The following is an 11,457-nucleotide window of genomic DNA, read 5'->3' as shown; positions in this document are numbered from 1 at the left end:
TTAATAATCTCACCTTAGCCACCTTTTAGCTTAGGCAAAGTCATATTATGGTGTTGTTGTGATGTTGACACCAATTAAATAATAGCAATGTATTTAATGAGCCTTAGGGTTCTATTCAAGCTATAATAATAATTTTCAACATAATACTTCTTCCATTCAAGACATTTAAGGATTGAGACTCTACAACATCATTGTTTAGCTTCATTCAAAAAAAAATTCGGACAAGCATTCAGAGAGTTACATATGGCTCCCCATGTTGTAATCCCATTTCTAGTTTAGGGATAGATAAATGCCTTGATAAGACTCTTTGTTAATCTAGCTTATAAAGGAATTATTATAACGTTCATCAATACAGACTTCAATGACTTCAGAATGTTAGCGATCCCATGTTTTAATATTCATTTTGTCCAAGTTTCAGATAGTTTGCCACTTTATTTCAACTGAATAGCCATGTCAGTGGAAGCCTATGTTGGCATTTGCATGAAGATTGCATTAATGATATGTTAAGTTGCCATTGATGTCAATTGAACCGGTAATGGTATTTATGATATTGTTGTTATTATTGATATTGTCTTGTAACTGGTAGGAAGAGCTTTGAGGAAGATGTTGTAAACCAGTATATAAGTATGTGAGTTGAACTGGTAACCGGTGTATAAGGTTAAACCCTTTATATGCAATGTAACCGGTAAACCCTACGAGTTGTTTTTGTTAAACCCTAACCGATTAAATTTGTTGAAATGGTTATGTTGGTTTATTATTTGTTGAGCGGTAATGATGGTGACACGTGTGGTCATTGTATGAAGATAAGTTCAGATTGTTTTGGCACGTTTGTTTGATTGTCTAGGGAATGAGCAAAGTGGATTACATCTAATGCAAAGCGCATGATGAGTTACAAGTCCGATGAAGCGGTGATCATGGAGCGGTTGGAATTTTCTTGAAGAATGTGTAAAGATTGCTATGTAAATCCAACGGTCACACTTGAACTGATTTGTTTGTAATCTCTATGAGAGAATTAGGTTTTTGTTGTGTTATCAACCTAATTGATTTGTATTTAAGGTTGATGAAGTTGTTTTGTAAAAGGTGTTGGCAAGTGTTGGCAGAAATCAGTTGAGTGTGTGGTTGCCTAACCAGAGAATGGATCTGCAGTTTGAGTAAAGGTAGATTGAAGCTTAAGAGGATTTGATCAAGCAAATGTAGTGCTATTTAGACAAATCAAGAAAAACCTATTGTCTTCTAAAAATTACAGTAGAATTGAAATCCCCTAACTGGGTAAGCTCTAACAAGCTTGGTTACTTCCTAAATCCTCTAACAAGGTGGTCCATTAGCTTGGATTTTCAAATCCTCTATCGAGGTTACTCCTAACAAGGTATTTTCTTTTTATCAAGGCATTTGTAAATCCCTTAACTGGGTGATTCCTAATAGGATCAGTTCTTCACAAGACTTGTTGTAAAAGCTTTAACAGGCTTGGATCCTAACAGCGCAAACTTCAAAAGAGTTCAGATAGCTATCTTGTGAGTCTCATCTCATAGTGGTTTTTACCTATTTGGGTTTTCCACGTATAAACATGCGTGTCATGTGGTGAATGTTTTTATGGTTATGATCTTATTTGTTGATTTGATTAACTACTTAACTATTTTGATAAGGCATGATAACTGGAAGCATTGAGAGATGGAGTGTGTTGATATATGATTAAGCATTTGAATGTTTACAAGATTAAAGTTGTTTACTATTAAGTTGCTATAACACTTAATCCGTTGATGTTGAGTATTCTTATGAGTAATGATCTTGACAGTGATATTCTATTGATAAGTTTACTTAGTGCGATTGAGTTTGAGTTTGGGAAGTTTGTATGAGTTTTTCAGTTTACTGATTCACCCCCCCCCACCCTCTCAGTAATCTACTGGATACTTATTCTTTCATCATACCATCAGCCTCTAATTCCCTCATGATCACTTTGAGGACTTATGTAAAAGATCTTCTTGAAAAACTCTTAACACAGATTTGTGAACCTCCAGTTTCTTGTGTTATTGGTAACTCATATCTTACATGGAATTTTGATGTTGCTAAGAAATTTGAGCTTCCATTTGTACTATTCTTGTCATAGGTAGTGAGCATCCATGCCATCTACAAATATTTATCAATGATTATTGGCAATGGATACTTTCCTCCCAAGAAGTAAGGTGCAGTTTTTTGTTATATATGTACGCTAATAGAATTTACATATAAACTCTATACTTGATACATACCAATTTATTTCTTTCTAGGTGACCAATTGCATAGGAAATTTAGTTCTTGCCAAACATTTAAAATATCTTTGTTGTACCCATCTTCAAGTTTGGTTGTACTAATTACATGATTGCATTAACATGCATGATAGATTACATTCTAGGTCTTCACCCAATTCACCAGCAAGATCTCCTAGATTAGCTATTTAATCAGAAGACCCATCAAATATTATACATTATCTTGTTGTGCAACAACTCCATACACTAGAAGAATCCACTTGGATTATTAGCAATATAGTCTATTAACTAGAAAGCCAAGAAAGTGTTGTTATTGAAAGAAAATCTCCTCTTTTTCACTTGATTAATCCCTTAATACCTTCAATATATCTTGAAAGCGAAGGTAAACATCATAAATTGGTAGTTTTTTAGCTCTTAGGTCTCTTAAGATGTTTTTTTTGGAAGCATGTAGTATGGATAGTTTGAGACACTTGGGGAATGAAGTGAGACCTCCTTTAGAATTCACCTATTCATCCTTATGTGTTAATGTTCTCAAGTAAACCCCATGAGATGCAAAAAAAAATTTATTGGAAAATTTACAATACTCTAAAATGACACATTTTGCATCACTAGATTCATTCTCGATATGGTCAAATGATTACAAGTTGAAAAATGTTGAGACCTGTTATTTTGGAAAGGCGCCAATCTAGTTGTAGGTAAAGAAAAAATAAATTCCTAGACTTCATGAACTTTGAGAATTTCTCCATCATATTTTATATATCTTAAGTCTTTTAAGAGACTTTTCTAGATGTGTGTAACTTAGATGAATTAGGACACCTTGGGAACAAAATAGGGCCTCTCCTAGCATTCACCCACCTAGATCAACATGTTGTCACTATTACTTTGGCCCCATGAGGTACAAAAGAAAAATAAGCCTTTAGCATATTTACGTAGCTCTCAAATGACACATTTTGCAAGAATGCATTCATTTTTGGCACAATCAAATGATTATTATTTGATAAAAAATGAGAGAGCTTATTATGAAGACATCCCACATACACTTGTAGGTCTAGATAGAATATTTGCAATCCCCATGAAGTTTAAGAAGTACCCTACCATATTTTGGTAGTTTGTAATTCTTAGGTCTCTCAAGAGGCTTTATTAGAAGCATGCAACATAGATAGATTAAGATATCTTTTGAATGAAACATGGCCTCCTATAGAATCAAACCACCTATCCTAATGTGTTATCATATTTGATTCAATCCCATGAGGTGCAAAATAAAAAAGTCCTATTGGCACATTTAAAATGCTCTCAAATAACACATTTTGCAAGAGCACATTCATTACTAGGATGATCAAATGATTATGAGTTGAATGTTTTTTTTAGAGAAGTTAACACAAAGAGGCCCCACATCCACCTATAGATATAGATGAAATATTTATATGCCCTACAAAGTCAAAGGATTGGCTTGTCATAGTTTGGTATTTTTTTTGAGTTTATAGGTCTTTATGATACTTTATTAGAAGTGTGTATTATTAATGAACAAGAAAATTGGAGAATGAAATAGAGCATCCCCTAACATTCACCCGCCCTAATGTGTTAGCATTGTCAATTTTACCACAAGGTGCAAAAGATAAATAAACTTATTAGCACATTTACATTAATTACACTCAAATGATTCATAGAATGCATTCATTATTGACATGGTCAAATAATTACAAGTTGACAAAAATTGAGAGAGGTTATAATGAACGTAACCCACATCAATTAATAAATATAGATGAAACATTCATACGCCTCACAAAGTTTGAGAATTACTCAATCATAAGTTGGTAGTTTTTTACTCTTAGGTTTCTTAAGAGACTTTGCTAGAAGTGTGTAACCTGGATGGATTGGGAAACTTAGGGAACAAAATAGGGGCCTCTATCATTCACTTACTCTAATGTGTTGGCATCGTTAGTTTGGCTTGAGAACACATAACACTCAAACTATATCTCTTGGAAATAATACACTAAATGTTGTTAATATATTTTGTAAGAACACATTCATTCTTGGCACAACCAAATAGTATTGAGCTGAAATAAATAGGGAGATTTTATTATGGAGGGATCCTACTTCCACCTATGGATTGCTTTATCATAGATTGGTAGATTTTTACTTTTAAGGCTCTTCAAACAATTTGCTAGAATCCTATATAGCTTGGATGGATCAAGACACCTTGGGAATAAAATGGGGCATCATCTAGAATTCATCCACCTAACTCAATGTGCTATCATAGTTGATTTGGCCCCATAAGGTTTCAGAGAAAAATATGTCTATTGATATATTTACATTGTGCTCAAATGACGCATTTTACAAGAATGCATAATTTATTCTTGGTGTGGTAAAAAAAAGTTGATATGATAAAAAATAAGAGGGTTTAATATGCTGAGACCCAACATCCACCTATATTTCTAGAAAAAAAACCCCCAAGCACCATGAACTCATAAAACTACTTCATCACATATTATTATTATTTGACTCTTAGGGATATTAAGAGACTCTTCTATAATCCTATAGCTCAAATAGATTAAAGCATCTAAAAAAAATGGTATCTCCTCTAGCATTCATCCACTCATCCTAGTATGTTTAGTAGAGTTAATTTGGTCCCAAGATGCATAAAACACAAAATATAGCTTTTGGCAACAATACATTAAACAACATTAATACATTTTGCAAGAATGCATTCATTCTTGGTGTGGTCAAAGGATTACGAGTTGATTACAACTAAAAGAGGTTATTGCATGGAGGCACCACACATCCAATTGTGGGTCTAGATGAAACATTTACATATTTCATGAATTCTAAGAATAGTTCCATCATAAATTGAGATTTTTTCTGTTAGGATTATTAAGAGACTTTGTTAAAGCACTGTAGCCTCGATGGATCAAGACACCCAAGGAATAAAATGAGGCCTCCTTTAAAATTAACCTACCTTTCTCAACATATTGACATATTCAATTTGATCCTAGGAAGCATAGAACACAACATTTTGAAATTTGAAATGACTAATAAATTTCCAAAATAACATAAACCTAAAATTAGAAAAGTTTGAAATTGATATTTTTATATATAAATGTGTGTGCCTTTACACTTTTCCATGCGAATGTTAAACTATAGTGAAAGAGGAAAGAATAACTATTGAAAGCTACACAACTTTGACTTCAAGGTCTTCTTATAAAGTAATTTATTTTTGAAGATTTTGTTTCATTATGGAAGCCCCATATATTATTTCTTGATGAGATTGATAGCACATATTTTCACTTGATAGTAATGAATAGAAATAGTTATATCATAATCATTATTATTTGTTTCTTGTGTTTGTATTTTGAATTGGTGATATTTTTTATAGAGATTGATTGTGCCAATATTTTGGTGTGATAGAAGATACTAGATTTAAACATGTATATGAACCAAATTATGTCTTTTATATAATATTTTTATAACCTTTTTTTTATCTCTACCTCTTTGTATCCAACTTTTTTAAATCCATTTTCTGACTATGAACTTGAAAATCGACCTATTTTAAATTTAATTTCACTATATTATTAAAGTTTGTTGAGATCTACAAGTTACTAAACTAATTGTTCCTTCATGTCCAATCATACAAATAAATAATATTAATGTTTGTCTACTATATCAATAGAGTCTATATTTCACTTTATCTCAATTTAATTTATCTCAAAATTGATATAACTTCTTATGTTTTTAGTGTTTAGTAAATACACTTTGTTGAGGGACATGATATCATGCATATTAAATAATAAATCTATTTGATCATATATATATTAAAGTTAAGAGTGTAGATATCTAGGTGTTTTTCAAGAAGACATAAGGTTGACAATGATTTGATAATATTAGATAAAAAAAAATTATTTGTATTTCATAAATTAAAATTTAAAATTTATTGGATACACTCTACAAACATTTTCTATAAAAGTTTGGCCTCTTAGTGAAAAGATGTTTAACAAAGTTTGGCTTCTTTGAAAATATGTACAATATTGATTTGACAAGCAAGAAGACAAACTTGTATACCATTGACCTCTATGGTAAAGATCAAATCTCTCATAGGGCAAGATCTCAAGTCCAAAATAATTTTGCAAGGCATGTGGAGATTCCTTGACTCATTTATAATATATTAGTATTTAGAACTTGATTGTCTACTAACATAAGTGCTTACATTTGACTTCAGTTTCATAATTACACATTTAATTTGTATAAATTAAAATCGAAAAATTAAAACGGATGATAGTTTATGAAGGAGAAACAAATGAATACTTTTAAATATTTGCATTGATTACCTTGATCTTACACACAATAAGGAAATTCCCATGCATTTTCTTTCTTATGAAAAGACTATACATTAGAAGTTAAAACATATAAATAATTTTCTTTAGGACTTTTGAGCATACTCTCATGGTTAAAAAATGCTCTTCTTGCTTTCGTGAGCTTAAAAGAGGAAATAAATTAGTGATTGATATGGAGTATTAGGTGGTGAAAGGATTTGAAAGAGTTTTGATGGATATAAGGATTAGGTTGATTTGATTTTAAGACTTAAGTCTCTATCTTAAATTTTCTTTTAAAAAAATAAAAAAACCAAGGTTAAAAGAGGAAATGAATGGTTGATTGATCAAAGTAATGGATAGGGGATGGATTTAAAAGAGTTTTGGTCGATATGAGGATTATGAGATTTCAATTTCAGATTTGAATTGTTAACTAAAAAACTTTGATCTTACTTTTGAAAATGAAAAAGAAAATAAATAATTGATGGATATAAAAAATAGATTATTACACGATAGATGGATTCATTCGAAAGAGACTTTGATGAATATGAAGATTTGTCATATAAATAATTGGGATTTAAATTTAATATTTATATCTTATTTCGATTATCTAAATCTTAAATATTTAGAAATAATTATATTTTTTATTTTTTTCCTACTAACTCATTCCATTTATTATTACTACTGTATTACCATGATTAATTGTATACAGAAATATGTCACTAAAATGTGTAGGGTGTAGACTAGCCCCAGTTGAGAGATCCATAATTCAACTTGGAAGCTTCAAGGATTCAATGTTATGATGATCTCAGTTGAAGGGAAACAAATTGGTCAAGAGTTACAACAGTCATGTTCAGCCTTTTGACTTGATAGACTCATCTTGTGATGTTTTTCAAACTGTTAGTGGCTATCAACATTTCCATCTGAAGTAGGTGAAAAATAAGGAAATTCTTGGTTACATGCACTAAACAATTATTAGAATGTCTAGATTTTTGCGATTCAAGAATGTTGATTGATTTGCGAGTCAGATTTGTCATTTGAATCCATAACATTGGTTTATGGCATCATAACTGTATGTCAATCTAACTACTTGTTCTTTTATTAGTGTTTGTGAAGATGATCAAATGTCGAACTATGAGTACGATTCATTAATTTCTATAGGATGAAAATAAAAACCATTTTTTGATATAATTGATCTAAATCTTTGGTGCATGTCCTCTCCTATTGTATAGTCTATAATGACTTATTATTGATTAATAGCATTCTAAGATTATTGAGAATATTACTCATAACATGATTCCTCTCCCACCCTTAAAAAAAGAAGAGCTTATATGCTTGTGTATTTGCAAGTTGTTAAGTCCTTCCTCTTTTGTATCAATTGTTTTATCAGAATGCAAGTGCTATAACTACTCTTTTGTATCAATATTGTAGTATATGTTAAGCTAAGGAATGGGTGGACTAAACTCTCTATAAAACTAAATAAAAAAGTATTGTAGTAGACTCATTCATGCATATGACTTATTTACAACTCATATATTTCTTATACAAGAAGCCTATATAATTTTCTTTGGGTTCTTATTTTCTGTAAAACAAATTGATTTAATTAAACTAATATAAGTTGTTATTCCAAATTAGTAGATAAAATCTCATGCTCTTCTCTGCTTCTTTCTCTGCTCATAATTAGGATCATCAGTGGGCAACTCATGTTTGTAGAGTGGACAGAAGTTTGATGAAGCCAACCACTTATCAATACACTCCTCATGGTATTCATGTTTGCATGGCATCTTCTTCATTGTCTCACCCTCCACCATTTTCTCCTGGCATACAAGACACAAGTATTATCTACCCTTAACTAAAACTTTGGTTTTCAAATTCCTTACTGCAGTTTTAGCTGCTGGAGGATTTCCCCTGATTTGAACAGCAGACCCATCAATCCAAAGATCATCTTCCCCATAATCTTGAATATCATAAATGTGAAATACTAGAACTGATGTATTAGATTCAACATCTTGCCATATTTTTTCCTAGTTCAAGTTGTCTCCTACTATTTGAATTGCTCTATTATTCATGGATTCAAGACCCCAAAACATTACTCTCACTGGAAGAATATAAGAATTTCAATCATCTGCAGGAATTGTCCTTCTGTTTCTACTCTGTTCAGGATTGGAATTTGAGAATTGGGCAAGATATTTGCCCACAAACAAACAAGTAACGGTGATAGCAACACCATTAGTGAAATAGTCTATATGTGAAATCCTTCTGTGCAGGGCTTTTCTGTAAGCCTCAGAAGCTCTGTTTCTAAGAACGTTTGCAGGGACATTTTGTTGGAGAAGCTCTGATGGGTTGGGAACTCCTGCTCGAATGCATAGTTTCATGACTTCTTTGAGTTCATCTTTGTATACTCTGAAATAGTCGCTGAATTCAATCGACAGAGCTTCCATGCATTCACATTCACCAGAGGGTCTCACATCTGCTTCACACTTGGGGCATTTCAATTGCTCCATGTTAGTGATAGGCAATCAATAAGTTAGGTTAGGATGAAAGAGAAACTATGCAAATTCTCAATACCCAGTTGTCTTACAATTAAAATGACTGCATATATATATTTATATCTGGTTTAGATGGTTCAAATATTTGTGTGGACACTGCACCCTTTCGTATAAGTCATGTCCTTAATTTGGGGTTCATACGTTTTCATATGAATATTGTTTATACGCAAATAAAAGTAGAGTTTTGTTTTTATCAATTCAATTAGATTTTATTACTATACTGATGTAAGCTGAATTTATGATTCAACTGTGTTGCAGTATTTGGGCCTCTTAATAGGCCCATCTTGTCTCCCTTATAGTGTTGTAGTGAGGTTGAATCGAAGTAAATAGTAGCATGGCATTTAATGAATCTCATGTTCCTATACTAATTTTCTATAAAATAATTCTTCCATTCAAGAACATTTTAACATTGGGGGTTAGTTTGCTTCTCAAAAAAATCTTAGGACAGGCATTCACAGAGCCACTTATGGCTCCCCATGTTGTTGTAATCCCATTTCCAGCTCAGGGACAAATAAATCCCCTGATAAGACTCTCTCAGAAGCTTGCTTCTCAAGGCATTACTATAACCTTCGTAAATACAGACTTCAATCACTTCAAAATCATCAAAGCTCGCAACGCGCATCCTGGAACTCTAGAGAGCCCATGTTTAAATATTCGTTTTGTTCAAGTTTCAGATGGCTTGCCGCTTGATTTCAACCGAATGGCCATGCCAGTGGAAGCCTTCAATGCACTCATGACAACCATGAGAGCTTCTGCAGAAGATCTTCTTTACAAACTCTTAACACAGAGCTGTGAACCTCCGGTTTCGTGTATAATTGGCAGCTCATTTCTTATATGGTCCTTTGATGTTGCTAAGAAATTTGAGCTTCCATTTATAGCCTTCTGGTCACAGGCAGTGAGCGTTCAAGTCATCTACAGACATTTGTCAATGATTATTGACAATGGAGACTTTCCTCCCAAAGGTGCACTTTTCTGTTCTATGTAGCACTAGAATTCACAGATAAACTCTGTACTAGTATATGGCAATTTATATTTTTCTAGGTGATCAATTGCACAGGAAATTTAGTTTTTGCCCAACATTTAGAACATCTCTGCTGAACCCATCTTCAATTCTAATTGTACTAATTGCATGATTGCATTGACAGGCATGATAGACTACATTCCAGGTCTTCCCCTAATGCACCCCCAAGATTTCCCATCAGATATTCAATCAGGAGACCCATCAAACCCTATGCATCAGGTTGTTTTGCAACAGCTCCCTGCTCTGGAGGAAGCCGCCTGGATTATTAGCAACACAGTCTATGAACTAGAAAGCCAAGCAAACGATGTCATTAAAGAAAAATCTCCTCTTTTTGGCCCGATTGGTCCGTTAATGCCCTCAACTTACTTCGAAGGCGAAGGTAAACAACAGGATTTCTTCATAGAAAATTCCAGATCATTAAGCCTGCAGGCAGAATCTAATTGCTTACCATGGCTGGATTCAAAACCCAAAAGCTCTGTTTTGTATGTTTCGTTTGGAAGCTTTGCTCAAATATCTAGAGTTCAAGCGCAAGAGATAGCAAGAGGACTGATGGAAAGCGAGCAGGTATTCTCCAGCCTGCATTACCAAGATATGTTTTTGTAAATATTTGAGCTTCTGTTCCCTTAGAAGAAGTTTGGTTTAGTTTTTTTCAGGTAGTTGTGGAAAATGAGTCATATGTTTTTGTAAATCTTTGAGCTTCTGTTCCCTTAGAAGTAGTTTAGTTTAGTTTTTTTCAGGTAGTTGTGGAAAATGAGTCATATTCAAGTTAAAGGTGGATGGTTATCAAGCGGGTTAGTAGTTTAATGGTAGAGCAAATGGGAAGTCTTAGGTTTGATTTGTAACTGATTTATGAAAGTCAAAAGTCTAACATGGTATTATAGCAGAGTTAGGCCAAGTTAGGATTCACGAGTCACACCAAAATCAAAAATGGATCAGTCATCAAGATGGCAAGTAACTTAGTGGGAGAACACCCTAGCAGCATATGGGAGGTCCTAGATTAAACTTGTAGCTGATCCGTGAAGAATCTAGTATGGTATTAAAGCCTAGGTCAATAGAGTTAGGCCAAGCTAGGATCTATGAGCCACACCAAACCAGAGATGGACAGGTCACCAAGAGGACTAGTAGCTCAGTGGTATAACACCCCAGCAGCAAATGAGAGGTCCTAGGTTTCACTTGTAGTTGATCCATGAAAAATTCAAAATAGCATTAAAGCCAAGGTTAGTTGAGTCAGGGCAAGCTAGGATCCATGACCCACACCCAAACCAGAGATGGACCGATCACCAAAGTGAGTAGTTCAGCGGTAGAACACTTCAATAACAAATAAGAAGTCCTAAATTTGA

At 33.2% G+C, this 11,457-nt stretch overlaps 1 protein-coding gene across 1 annotated transcript; it reads left to right on the top strand.

Moving 5' to 3' along the window:
• The first annotated feature begins 9,515 nt into the window (after positions 1-9,515).
• LOC131051419 (UDP-glycosyltransferase 86A1-like) lies at positions 9,516-10,720 on the top strand. The gene is made up of 2 exons (XM_059220547.1): positions 9,516-10,058; positions 10,242-10,720. The coding sequence occupies exons 1-2, from the start codon at positions 9,563-9,565 to the stop codon at positions 10,718-10,720; spliced, it is 975 nt and encodes a 324-aa protein (XP_059076530.1). The 5' UTR covers positions 9,516-9,562.
• Positions 10,721-11,457: the final 737 nt, after the last annotated feature.

Source organism: Cryptomeria japonica, chromosome 5 (assembly GCF_030272615.1).
Source record: "Cryptomeria japonica chromosome 5, Sugi_1.0, whole genome shotgun sequence".
Classification (NCBI taxonomy): Eukaryota; Viridiplantae; Streptophyta; class Pinopsida; order Cupressales; family Cupressaceae; genus Cryptomeria; species Cryptomeria japonica.
Note: the sequence above shows the minus strand (reverse complement) of the source record. Positions and strands in the feature narration are given on the sequence as shown.

What these genes read in the sequence shown, in the direction of transcription:
- LOC131051419 (XM_059220547.1), top strand. Translation starts at nt 9,563, where the DNA reads ATGGCTCCCCATGTTGTTGTAATCCCATTTCCAGCTCAGGGACAAATA. An exon ending in TGGAGACTTTCCTCCCAAAG is followed by an intron (nt 10,059 to 10,241) that starts GTGCACTTTTCT and finishes TTGCATTGACAG; the next exon opens with GCATGATAGACTACATTCCA.